A 13,801-nucleotide genomic window follows, 5' to 3' on the forward strand; every position below is an offset into this window, starting at 1 on the left:
ATGGGGACACCCTGGGGACAAAGGGACAGGGATGAGGGGACACAGGTGGGGACAAAGGGACAGCAATGAGGGGACACAGGTGGGGACACAGGTGGGGACAAAGGGACAGCCATGAGGGGATGGCAATGGGGACAAAGGGACAGCGATGAGGGGACACAGTGGGGACACCCTGGGGACAGGGAGGAGGGGACGGTGGGGACACAGGTGGGGACAAGGGGACAGGGATGGGGATGGGGACAAGAGATGAGGGGACAGGGATGGGGGGACAGGGACAGGGATGGGGACAGGGACGGGGATGGGGACGAGGACGGGGACAGGGATGGGGATGGGGACACAGGATTGGAACAGGGACAAAGGGGACAGGGATGGGGACAGGGATGAGGACAGGGATGGGGATGGGGACAGCGGGGACAGGGATGGGGACAGGGATGGGGAAAAGGGACAGGGACAGGGGACAGGGATGGGGACAGCAGGAACAGGAACTGGGGACAGGGACAGCAGGGATGGGGATGGGGACAGGGACAAGGGACAGGAATGAGGACAGGGACAGGGGACAGGGATGGGGACAGGGACAAAGGGGACAGGGATGGGAATAGGAACAGGGACAGGGGACAGGAACAGGGACAAGGGACAAGGGACAGGGACGGGGACAGGGACAGGGACAGGAACGGGGACAGGGACAGGGGACAGGGACAAAGGGGACAGGAACGGGGACAGGGATGGGGACAGGGACAAGGACAGGAACAGGGACAGGGGACAGGAACAGGGACAAGGGACAGGGACAAGGACAGGAACGGGGACAGGGATGGGGACAGGGACAAGGGACAAGGACAGGAACGGGGACAGGGATGGGGACAAAACCCGGTCAGGGCTCTTGTCCCCACCCAGGGCCACCCCCGCTGTCACCGCCAGGGCGGTGGCGCCACCACCCCCGTAATGTCCCCTGTCCTGGGAGTGGCCGCAGCCTCGGGGACACCGGGGACATTGGGGACACCGGGGACATTGGGGACATTGGGGACATTGGGGACACGGGGCAGGGCGGCAGTGACGTCCCCACCCCCGCTCGGGCCGGACTTTGGCCACCGCGGACTCTGCCCCGGGTGGCACCGCCCCGATTGCGTCACCCGCGGTGTCACCTGCAGTGTCACCCACAGTGTCACCCGTGTCACCCGCGGTGTCACCCGCAGTGTCACCTGCAGTGTCACCTGCAGTGTCACCTGCAGTGTCACCTGTGGTGTCACCTGTGTCACCCGTGTCACCCGCGGTGTCCCCGGCTGACCCCGGCACCGCCCAGTGTCATCGGGGGAGGGGACACAGAGGGGACATTGAGGGGACACTGGGGGGACACTGAGGGGACACTGGGGGAACATTGAGGGGACACTGAGGGGACATTGGGGGGACACTGAGGGGACATTGAGGGGACATTGAGGGGACACTGGGGGACACTGAGGGGACACTGAGGGGACATTGAGGGGACATTGGGGGACATTGGGGGACACTGAGGGGACATTGGGGGACATTGGGGGACACTGAGGGGACACTGAGGGGACATTGGGGGGACACTGAGGGGACATTGGGGGACACTGAGGGGACACTGGGGGGACACTGAGGGGACATTGGGGGACATTGAGGGGACACTGAGGGGACATTGAGGGGACACTGGGGGGACATTGAGGGACATTGAGGGGACACTGAGGGGACACTGAGGGGACATTGGGGGACATTGAGGGGACACTGAGGGGACACTGAGGGGACATTGAGGGGACATTGAGGGGACACTGAGGGGACATTGAGGGGACATTGAGGGACATTGAGGGGACATTGAGGGGACATTGAGGGGACACTGAGGGGACACTGGGGGACATTGAGGGGACATTGGGGGGACATTGAGGGGACATTGAGGGGACATTGAGGGGACATTGGGGGACACTGGGGGACACTGAGGGGACATTGAGGGGACATTGAGGGGACACTGAGGGGACACTGAGGGGACACTGGGGGACATTGAGGGGACATTGAGGGGACACTGGGGGACACTGAGGGGACACTGAGGGGACATTGAGGGGACATTGGGGGACACTGGGGGGACACTGGGGGACATTGGGGGGGGGTGGGGACACCCTGGTTTAGGGGGGTCCCGGGATTTTGGGGGTGCCCTTAGGGTAACAAACATTTTTTGGCGGGAAAATCCTTTTTTTTGGGGGGAAAAAATTCCTTTTTTGGGGGGGCATAAAACCCCTTTTTTCGGGGGAAAAATTCCATTTTTTGGGAAAAAAATCCATTTTTTTGTAGAAAAAAAATCCCATTTTTGGGGGGATAAAAATTCCCTTTTTTTGGGGAAAAAACCACTTTTTTTTGGGGGAAAAAATTCCTGTTTTGGGGAAAAAATCCCATTTTTGGGGAGATAAAACCCCTTTTTTGGGGAGATAAAAATTCCATTTTTTGGGAAAAAAAATCTCATTTTTTGGGGAAAAAAATCCCTTTTTTTGGGAGAAAACTCCATTTTTTGGGGGGAAAACATTTTTGGGGGGGGATAAAATCCCATTTTTTGAGGGAAAACTCCATTTTTGGGGGGGGATTTAATCCCATTTTTTGGGGGTGAACCCCCCATTTTTGGGGCGGGAGGGGCCGAATTTGGGGTGCCCCATTTGGCGGGGGCGGGGGCAGGAAGGGAAACCCGGGATTGGGGGGTCCCGAATTTGGGGTTTGGGGGGGGGGGGTCCCGAATTTGGGGTTTGAGGGGTCCCGATTTTGGGATTTTTGGGGGTCCCGATTTTGGGGTTTGGGGGGTCCCGATTTTGGGATTTTTGGGGGTCCCGAATTTGGGGTTTGGGGGGTCCCGATTTTGGGGTTTGGGAGGGTCCCGAATTTGGGGTTGGAGGGTCCCGAATTTGGGGGGGTCCCAATTTGGGGTTGGAAGATCCCGATTTTGGGGGGTCCCGAATTTGGGGTTTGGGGGGTCCCGATTTTGGGGTTTGGGGGGTCCCGATTTTGGGGAGGGGGGGGGTCCCGATTTTGTGGTTTGGGGGGTCCCGATTTTGGGATTTTTGGGGGTCCCGATTTTGGGGTTTGGGGGGTCCCGAATTTGGGGGGTCCCGAATTTGGGAGGTCCCAATTTGGGGTTGGAAGATCCCGATTTTGGGGGGTCCCGAATTTGGGGTTTGGGGGCGTCCCGATTTTGGGGTTGGGGGGGTCCCGATTTTGGGGGGTGGGTCCCGATTTTGGGAGGTCCCGAATTTGGGGTTGGAAGATCCCGATTTTTGGGGGTCCCGATTTTGGGGGGGGTCCCGATTTTGGGGGGTCCCGATTTTGGGGTTGAGGGGGGGTCCCGATTTTGGGATTTTTGGGGGGGATCCCGAATTTGGGGTTTGGGAGGGTCCCGATTTTGGGGTTGGAGGGTCCCGATTTTGGGGGTCCCGATTTTGGGGTTTGGGGGAGTCCCGATTTTGGGATTTTTGGGGGTCCCGATTTTGGGGTTTGGGAGGGTCCCGATTTTGGGGTGGAGGGTCCCGATTTTGGGGGGTCCCGAATTTGGGGTGGGGTCCCGATTTTGGGGTTTGGGGGGGGTCCCGATTTTGGGGGGGGGGGTTCCGATTTTGGGGGAATTTTCTCCATTTTGGGGAGAATTCCCGGGTTTGGGAAGGAGGTCCCGGTTCTGGGAGGGTTATCCCGGTTTGGGGTCGGGATATCCCGGTTTAGGGGGGCTTATCCCGGTTTTAGGGGGGTTATCCCGGTTCTGGGGGGCTTATCCCGGTTTGGGGTCGGGATATCCCGGTTCTGGGGGGGTTATCCCGGTTTTGGGGGGCTTATCCCGGTTTGGGGTCGGGATATCCCGGTTTTAGGGGGGGTTATCCCGGTTCTGGGGGGGTTATCCCGGTTTTAGGGGGGTTTATCCCGGTTCTAGGGGGGGATATCCCGGTTTAGGGGGGGATATCCCGGTTTAGGGGGGGTTATCCCGGTTCTAGGGGGGTTATCCCGGTTCCGGGGGGGTTATCCCGGTTCGGGGGGGTTATCCCGGTTTTAGGGGGGTTATCCCGGTTTTAGGGGGGATATCCCGGTTCTAGGGGGGTTATCCCGGTTTTGGGGGGCTTATCCCGGTTTGGGTCGGGATATCCCGGTTTTAGGGGTGGTTATCCCGGTTTTAGGGGGGGTTATCCCGGTTCCGGGGGGGTTATCCCGGTTCCGGGGCGGGATCTCCCGGTCCCGGACTGGCTGCCCCCGTTCTTGGGGACATTTCCTGGTCCAGCACGGGCTGTCCCGGTTCTTGGGGACATTTCCCGCTTCGGGACGGGTTGTCCCGGTTTTTAGGGGCATTTCCCGGTCTAGGACTGAGTGTCCCGGTTTTTGGGGGCATTTCCCGCTCCAGGACTGAGTGTCCCGGTTTTTGGGGGCATTTCCCGGTCCCCTGTCCTGGTTTTTGGGGCATTTCCCGGTTTTTGGGGGCATTTCCCGGTTTTTGGGGCATTTCCCGCTCCCCTGTCCCGGTTTTTGGGGGCATTTCCCGGTTTTTGGGGGCATTTCCCGCTCCCCTGTCCCGGTTTTGGGGGCATTTCCCGGTTTTTGGGGACATTTCCCGCTCCCCTGTCCCGGTTTTTGGGGGCATTTCCCGGTTTTGGGGGCATTTCCCGCTCCCCTGTCCCGGTTTTTGGGGGCATTTCCCGGTTTTTGGGGGCATTTCCCGCTCCCCTGTCCCGGTTTTTGGGGGCATTTCCCGGTTTTGGGGGCATTTCCCGCTCCCCTGTCCCGGTTTTTGGGGCATTTCCCGCTCCCCTGTCCCGGTTTTTAGGGGCATTTCCCGGTTTTTAGGGGCAATTCCCGCTCCCCTGTCCCGGTTTTTAGGGGCATTTCCCGGTTTTTGGGGGCATTTCCCGGTTTTTGGGGCATTTCCCGCTCCCCTGTCCCCTTCTCCCGCTCTGCTCGCTCCCGTTCCCCGGGGCTCCGTCCCCATTTCCCCCCCGCCTTGTCCCGCCCCGCTCCGGTTTTGCCCCGCTCGGGTTTTGCCCCGCTCCGTTCAGGTTTTGCCCCTCTCCGCTCGGGTTTTGCCCCCTCGGGTTTTGCCCCCTCGGGTTTTGCCCCGCTCGGCTTTTGCCCCTCTCCCCTCGGTTTTTGCCCCTCTCCGCTCGGGTTTTTGCCCCTCTCCCCTCGGTTTTTGCCCCTCTCCGCTCGGGTTTTTATCCCACCCCGCTCGGGCTTTGCCCCCCTCGGGTTTTTGCCCCTCTCCACTCGTGTTCTGCCCCTCTCCGCTCGGGTTTTGCCCCTCTCCGCTCGGGTTTTGCCCCAGCCCGCTTGGGTTTTGCCCCGCTCGGGTTTTTGCCCCTCTCCCCTCGGGTTTTGCCCCTCTCCGCTCGGGATTTTGCCCCTCTCCCCTCGGTTTTTACCCCAGCCCGCTCGGGTTTTGCCCCTCTCCGTTCAGGTTTTGCCCCACTCCACTCGGGTTTTTGCCCCGCTCGGTTTTGCCCCGCTCGGGTTTTGCCCCTCTCCGTTCAGGTTTTGCCCCGCTCGGGTTTTGCCCCTCTCCATTCGGTTTTTGCCCCGCTCGGGTTTTTGCCCCTCTCCGTTCAGGTTTTGCCCCTCTCCGCTCGAGTTTTTGCCCCGCTCGGGTTTTTGCCCCTCTCCCCTCGGGTTTTGCCCCTCTCCCCTCGGGTTTTGCCCCTCTCCGGTTTTTGCCCCTCTCCCCTCGTGTTTTGCCCCGCTGGGGTTTTTATCCCGGGTAATTTTTGGCTACTTCTGGGCAGTTTTTTCCTTTTAGTCCCGGTACCTTGCGCAGCTCCTGCTCGATCTCCATGGCGCGGATGACGATGGGGCCGCGCACCGCGTACTCCACGCGCCGAACCGCGGGGTTCATGGACTCGGGGGTCAGCACCGGGCCCCGCCGCGCCCCCGCCGACCCCGCGGCCGCCGCCGCCGCCGCCGCCGCCATCGCCAGGAGCCTGCGGGGCCGCAGCGCCCTCAGCGCCCGCATCACCCCCGGCGACACCGCGGGACAGCCGCGACACCGCCCCCGGGACAGCGGGGAGGGACCGGGGGACAGCCCGGGGCAATCGCGACACCGCCCCCGGGACAGCGGGGAGGGACCGGGACAAGCCGGGACAATCGCGACACCGCCCCCGGGGCAGCGGGGAGGGACCGGGACAAGCCGGGATAATCGCGACAGCGCCCCCGGGGCAGCGGGGAGGGACCGGGACAACTCGGGATAATCGGGGTGGGACCAGGACACCCCGGGACAATCGCGACACCGCCCCCGGGGCAGCGGGGAGGGACCGGGGGACAGCCCGGGATAATCGCGACACCGCCCCCGGGGCAGCGGGGAGGGACCCGGACAACCCGGGACAATCGGGGAGGGACCGGGACAACCCGGGACAATCGCGACACCGCTCCCGGGGCAGCGGGGAGGGAGCGGGGGACACCCCGGGACAATCGCGACAGCGCTCCCGGGGCAACGGGGAGGGACCGGGACAACCCGGGACAATCGCGACAGCGCTCCCGGGGCAATGGGGAGGGACGGGATGGGGGCGACACCGCCCCGGCACCCCCGGGGCCGCCCCCGGTAACCCCGAAAGTTCCCCCCGGGCGCTCCCTGGGCCGGGGCAGCGACGGCAACGGGCGGCAACGGCAACGGGCAAAGGGCAACGGGCACCGGGGCGGGACCGCGCACGGGACAGCGAGCGGCAACCGGCCCGGGGCGGCAACGGGCACCGGGGCAATGGGCACGGGACAACAATGGGCACGGGGCAATGGGCACGGGGGGGCAATGGGCACCGGGGGCAATGGGCACCGGGGGCAATGGGCACCGGGGGAGGGGACAGCGGGGACAAACGGGGACAAACGGGGATGGGACACTGGGAATGGGACACCGGGAATGGGAGTGGCACCGGCACCAGGGAACGGGGACAAACAGGGATGGGGACACCGGGATGGGGACAAACAGGGAAGGGAGAACCGGGAATGGGGACAAACAGGGAATGGGACACAGGGAATGGGAGTGGCACCGGAGAACGGGGACAAACAGGGAAAAGGACACCGGGAATGGGGACAAACAGGAATGGGGATATCGGGATGGGGACACACAGGAATGGGGACACGGGGATGGGGACACCGGGAACGGGAGTGGCACCGGGGAACGGGGACAAACAGGGATGGGGACACCGGGAATGGGACACAGGGAATGGGAGTGGCACCGGCACCGGGGAACGGGGGTGGCACAGGGAAGGGGACACCGGGAATGGGGCTGGGGACAGCTGGAATGGGGTGGCACCGGGAAGGGGACACCAGGACGGGGACACCGGGAGCGGGGACAAACAGGGAATGGGACACCGGGAGTGGCACCGGCACCGGCACCAGGGACAGATGGCACCGGGACCGGGCAGGGGGATGGCACAGGGAAAGGGACACGGGAATGGGGACAAACAGGGATGGGGACAAACAGGGAAAGGGACACCGGGAATGGGGACAAACAGGAATGGGGACAAACAGGGATGGGACACCGGGAATGGGACACCGGGAACGGGACTGGCACCGGCACCGGGGACAGATGGCACCGGGACCGGGCAGGGGGTGGCACAGGGAAAGGGACACGGGAATGGGGACAAACAGGGATGGGACAAACAGGGATGGGACTGGCACCGGCACCGGGGACAGGTGGCACGGGGCGGGCACAGGGAAGGGACATCGGGATGGGGACACCGGGAATGGGGACACTGGGAACGGGACTGGCACCGGGAATGGGGCACCGGGAACGGGACTGGCACCGGGGACAGCTGGCACGGGGAGGGGACACCGGGATGGGGACAAACAGGGATGGGGACATTGGGAACTGGACTGGCACCGGCACCGGGGACACCGGGAACGGGACACCGGGATGGGGACACCGGGATGGGGACACCGGGAACGGGGCTGGCACCGGGAAGGGGACACTGGGACCGGGCACGTGGCACAGCAGGGACAGGGGTGGCACCGGGACAGGGACAGGGGTGGCACCGGGACAGGGACAGGGGTGGCACCGGGACAGGGACACAGGGACAGGAGTGGCACAGCAGGGACAGGGACAGGGGTGGCACCGGGACACAGGGACAGGGACACAGGGACAAGGGGCACAGCAGGGACAGGGGTGGCACCGGGACACAGGGACAGGGACACCAGGACACAGGGACAGGGGTGGCACAGCAGGGACAAGGGGCACAGCAGGGACAGGGGTGGCACCGGGACACAGGGACAGGGACACCGTGAGCGGGGGTGGCACCGGCAATGGGCACGTGGCAGCGGGGACAGCGGGGACAGAGGGCACGGGGACAGGGGTGGCACCGGCAATGGGCACGTGGCAGCGGGGACAGAGGGCACGGGGGTGGCACCGGGACACTGGGAAAGGGGTGGCACCGGCGACAACGGGCACAGGGCACAGGGGTGGCATTGGGGACACTGGGAATCGCGGGGTGGCACTGGTGACAGTGGGACAGGGGTGGCACGGGGCAGGGGACAACTGGCACGGGGGTGGCACAGGTGACAACGGGCACAGGGCAGGGGACAGCGGGACAGGGGGTGGCACTGGTGACAGCGGGACAGGGGTGGCACCGGGCACGGGGGTGGCACTGGTGACAACGGGCACCGGGCACTGGTGACAGTGGCACGGGGGTGGCACCGGGCCAGCGCCACCGCCCGGGTTGGGGACACGCGGGTGGCGAGGCACGGGGAGGGGGGCATGAAGGAATTTGGGGACCCCAGACCCCCCCCCCCGGTCCCCAATGTCCCCAAATTGTCCCCAAATTGTCCCCAATTGTCCCCAATTCCCCGCTCACATCGCCCCCCAGCGGCTCCAACCGCCGCGCCCGCGCTGGCCACGCCCCCCCCGCCAGCTGTCAATCAGGGGATGCCACGCCCCACGCGGAGCTGATTGGATGAGGGCGCAAGGGGCGTGGCCGGGAGAGTCCAAAATGCGGCGGGGGCGGGGGGGGGGGGAACCGCGCTCCCCCCCCCTTTTTTGGGGGGTCCGGATGGATTCGCCCGTTTGGGATCCAATGGGGGACCCCAAAGGGAACCCCAAAATTCGGGATTCCACAAAACCACAAAATCAGGGACCCCATAGAGACACCCCAAAATTAGGGACCCCACAGAACCCCCAAAATCAGGGACCCCATAGACCCCCCCCAAAATTAGGGACCCCATAGAACCCCCCCAAAATTAGGGGACCCCATAGAACCCCCCCAAAATTAGGGACCCCATAGACCCCCCCCAAAATTAGGGACCCCATAGACCACCCCTAAATTTAGGGATCCTATGGACCCCATAATTGGGGGTCCCTACAGACCCCCCCCAAAATTAAGGGACCTCATAGACCCCACCCCATTTGGGACCCCATAAATCCCCCATCAGAGACCCCATAAATCCCATTTTCGCCCCCAAATTCCCCCATTTAGGATCCCCCAAAATGAGAAAACCCCAAACCCCATTTTCCCCAAATTCCCCCATTTAGGATCTCCCAAATTCCCCCATTTAGGATCCCCCAAACCCCATTTTCCCCCCAAAATGAGAAAACCCCAAACCCCATAAATTTTCCTGTAAATTCCCCATTTAGGATCCCCTAAAATGACAAAACCCCAAACCCAATTTCCCCCCCAAATTCCCTATTTAGGATCCCCCAAATCGAGAAAACCCCAAACCCCATTTTCCCCAAATTCCCCTATTTAGGATTCCCCCAAATCCCATTTCCAACCCAAATTCCCCATTTAGGATCCCCCAAATTCCCCCATTTAAGATCCCCCAAAATAAGAAAACCCCAAACCCCATTTCCCCCCATATTCCCCATTTAGGATTCCCCAAATTCCCCATTTCCCCCCCAAATTCCCCTATTTAAGATCCCCCAAATTCCCCCAAATTCCCCCATTTAGGATCCCCCCAAATTACACCATTGCCCCCCCAAATTCCCCATTTAGGATCCCCCCAAATTCCCTATTTAGGATCCCCCAAATTCCCCCCAAATTCCCCATTTAGGATCCCCCAAATTCCCTATTTAGGATCCCCCAAATTCCCCCCAAATTCCCCATTTAGGATCCCCGAAATTCCCCATTTAGGATCCCCTAAAACGACAAAACCCCAAACCCCATTTCCACCCCAAATTCCCCATTTAGGATCCCCCAAATTCCCCCTTTTTCCCCCCAAATTCCCCATTTAGGATCCCCCAAATTCCCCATGTAGGATCCCCCAAATTTCCCCAAATTCCCCATTTAGGATTCCCCAAATTCCCCCAAATTCCCCCAAATTCCCCCAAATTCCCCATTTAGGATCCCCCCAAATTCCCCCATTTAGGATCCCCCCAAATTCCCCCATTTAGGATCCCCCAAATTCCCCCATTTCCCCCCCAAATTCCCCATTTAGGATCCCCCAATTTCCCCCAAATTCCCCTATTTAGGATCCCCCCAAATTCCCCCAATTTCCCCCATTTAGGATCCCCCCAAATTCCCCCATTTTCCCCCAAATTCCCTATTTAGGATCCCCCAAATTCCCCCCCAAATTCCCCATTTAGGATCCCCCAAATTCCCCCAAAATTCCCCATTTAAGATCCCCCAAATTCCCAAATTTCCCCCCAATTTCCCCATTTAGGATCCCCAAATTCCCCCATTTTCCCCCCAAATTCCCCCAAATTTCCCTTTTAGGATCCCCCAAATTCCCCCAAAATTCCCCATTTAGGATCCCCCAAATTCCCCCAAAATTCCCCATTTAAGATCCCCCAAATTCCCCTATTTTCACCCCAAATTCCCCATTTAGGACCCCCCAAATTCCCCATTTAGGATCCCCCAAATTCTCCCCGGGCCCCTTTTAGGGCCGCCCCACCCTTTCCCAACCCCCGCCCCTTATCAGCCCCTTCCAGCACCCCAAAAAAACCCCAAAAAAACCCCAAAAAGGCCCCGCCCCTTCCCCTATAACCGCCCCCTTTCCCGGGTTTTTTTTGGGGTTTTTTTGGGGTTTTTTGGGGCTTTTTTGGGGTCACCCCACGAGCTCTGACCTTTCCCTGCAGCTGCCGCGGCCCGAAATAGGATCGGGACCGGGGGGGGAGGGGAGGATTTGGGATTTTGGGGTGCCCCGCCCCCATAAAGGGCCACCCCAAAAACAAAAAAAGCCCAAAAAAAGCCCAAAAAAAAACCCCAAAAACCCCCCAAAAAAACCCCAAAACCTCCAAAAAACCCCAAAAAAAACCCCAAAAAACCCCCCCAAAAAAAACCCAAAAAACTCCAAAACCCCCCCAAATTTTAGGGGTGGATTTGGGATTTTGGGGTGCCCCGCCCCCATAAAGGGCCACCCCAAAAACAAAAAAACCCTAAAAAAAAACCCCAAAAAACCCCCCAAAAAACCCCCCAAAAAACCCCCCAAAAAACCCCAAAAGACCCCAAAAAAACCCCAAAAAACCCCCCCGAAAAACCCCCAAATTTTAGGGGTGGATTTGGGATTTTGGGGTGCCCCGCCCCCATAAAGGGCCACCCCAAAACCAAAAAAAACCTAAAAAAAGCCCAAAAAACCCCCAAAAACCCCCAAAAACCCCCCCAAAAAAACCCAAAACCCCCAAAAAAACCCCCAAAACCCCCCAAATTTTAGGGTTGGATTTGGGATTTTGGGGGGTTCCTAAAAGGGATTTGGGGTTTTTATTTTGGGGTTTGGGGGAGGAGATCCTAAAAGTTCCCAGTGGGGTTTGGGGGGGATCCTAAAATCCCCTAAAAAGGATTTGGGGGGTCCTAAAATGTTTCCTATAGGATTTAGGGATTCCCAAAACCCCAAATGTGGATTTGGGGTTTCCTAAAAGTTCCAAATTGGATTTGGGGGTGCTAAAAACCCCAAATATGGATTTGGGATCCCCAAAACTTCCCTGTAGGATTTAGGGGATCCTAAAACTTTCCTGTAGGATTTAGAGGGTTCCCAAAACCCCAAATGTGGAATTTGGGGGGTCCTAAAAACCCCACAAAGGATTTGGGGGTTCCTAAAGTTCCCAATGGGATTTGGGGGTTCCCAAACCCCAAATGTGGATTTGGGATCCCAAAACCCCAAATGTGGATTTAGGGGGGGTCCTAAAACCCCAAATGTGGATTTAGGGGGTTCCCGAAACCCCAAATAGGATTTGGGATCCCCAAATTTTCCCTAAAGGATTTTGGGGTTCCCAAAACCCCAAATGTGGATTTGGGATCCCAAAACCCCAAATGTGGAATTTGGGGGGTCCTAAAAACCCCATACAGGATTTGGGGGTTCCTAAAGTTCCCAATGGGATTTGGGGGTTCCCAAAACCCCAAATAGGATTTGGGGGGTCCCAAAAATTCCCAGTGTGGGATTTGGGATCCCCAAATTTTCCCTATAGGATCTGGGGGATCCTAAATCTTCCCTGTAGGATTTGGGGGATCCCAAAACCCCAAATGTGGATCTGGGGACCCCAATACCCCAAATGTGGATTTGGGATCCCCAAAAGTTCCCTGTAAGATTTGGGGCATCCCAAAACCCCAAATGTGAATCTGGGGGTCCCCAGAAGTTCCCAGTGGGATTTGGGGGATCCCAAAACCCCAAATGTGGATCTGGGGATCCCAAAACCCCAAATCAATTTTGGGGTCCCTGTCCCGTTCCCCCAACTCCAAATGTGACTTTTGGGATCTCCCATCCCCAACCCAATTTTGGGGCCATTTCCCATTTAAAAAACCCCAAAAACCCCAAAAACCCCAAAATAACCAATCCACGCCAACACCGCTGCTGCGACCCTAAAAGCCCCAAAAACCCCAAATGTGGATTTAGGGGATCCCAAAACCCCAAATGTCAAATTTGGGGGGTCCTAACAACCCCAAATGTGGATATAGGGGATCCTAAAACTTTCCTGTAGGATTTAGGGGGTTCCCAAAACCCCAAATGTGAATTTCAAGGATCCCAAATCTTCCCTATAGGATTTGGGGGATCCCAAAACCCCAAATGTGAATTTAGGGGATCCTAAAACTTCCCTGCGGGATTTAGGGGATCCCAAAACCCCAAATCCAATTTTGGGGTCCCTTTCCCACCCCAAATGTGACTTTTGGGGTCTCCCATCCCCAACCCACACTTCGGGGTCCCCCAACACCATTTTGGGGCCATTTCCCATTTTAAAAAACCCCAAAAACCCAAAAACCCCAAAATAAATCCACGCCGACACCGCTGCTGCTGCCACCTCCTCGCATTTGTTCCTCGTCCCCAAACGCTCGGGGACACAAAAAGGGACCCAAAAAGGGACCCAAAAAGGGACCCAAAAAGGGACACAAAAAGGGACACAAAAAGGGACACAAAAAGGGACACAAAAAGGGACCCAAAAAGGGACACAAAAAGGGACCCAAAAAGGGACACAAAAAGTCCCTTTTGGGGACACCGCGTGCACACAAAGGGACAACGGGGGTGACCCCAAAGGTTTCGGGGCGACCCCAAAAGCCCCAAAAGCCCCAAATGTGGATTTGGGATCCCAAAACCCCAAATGTGGATTTAGGGGATCCCAATACCCCAAATGTGGATTTGGGGGATCCCAAAACTTCCCTGTAGGATTTTGGGCATCCCAAAACCCCAAATGTGGATTTGGGATCCCAAAACCCCGAATGTGGAATTTGGGGGAGTCCTAAAACTTCCCGATAGGATTTAGGGGTCCCCAAAACCCCAAATGTGGATTTGGGATCCCAAAACCCCAAATTTCAGTTTAGGGGATCCTAAAAGTTTCCTGTAGGATTTAGGGGATCCCAATACCCCAAATGTGGATTTAGGCTTCCCTATAGGATTTAGGGGATCCCAAAACCCCAAATCAATTTTGGGGTCCCTGTCCCAT

At 58.9% G+C, this 13,801-nt stretch overlaps 1 protein-coding gene across 1 annotated transcript in view; it reads right to left on the bottom strand.

Moving 5' to 3' along the window:
- The window catches only part of GPT (glutamic--pyruvic transaminase), a 35,016-nt gene extending 28,998 nt beyond the window's left edge, over positions 1–6,018 (bottom strand). Inside the window, exon 1 of the mRNA XM_054653764.2 lies at positions 5,759–6,018. Within this exon, the coding sequence (XP_054509739.1) occupies positions 5,759–5,962 (204 nt within the window). The 5' untranslated portion in view covers positions 5,963–6,018. The remainder of the gene's footprint in view (positions 1–5,758) is intronic.
- Between the last annotated feature and the right edge of the window lie 7,783 nt (positions 6,019–13,801).

This window comes from Agelaius phoeniceus, chromosome 1 (genome assembly GCF_051311805.1).
Source record: "Agelaius phoeniceus isolate bAgePho1 chromosome 1, bAgePho1.hap1, whole genome shotgun sequence".
NCBI classification, from domain to species: Eukaryota; Metazoa; Chordata; class Aves; order Passeriformes; family Icteridae; genus Agelaius; species Agelaius phoeniceus.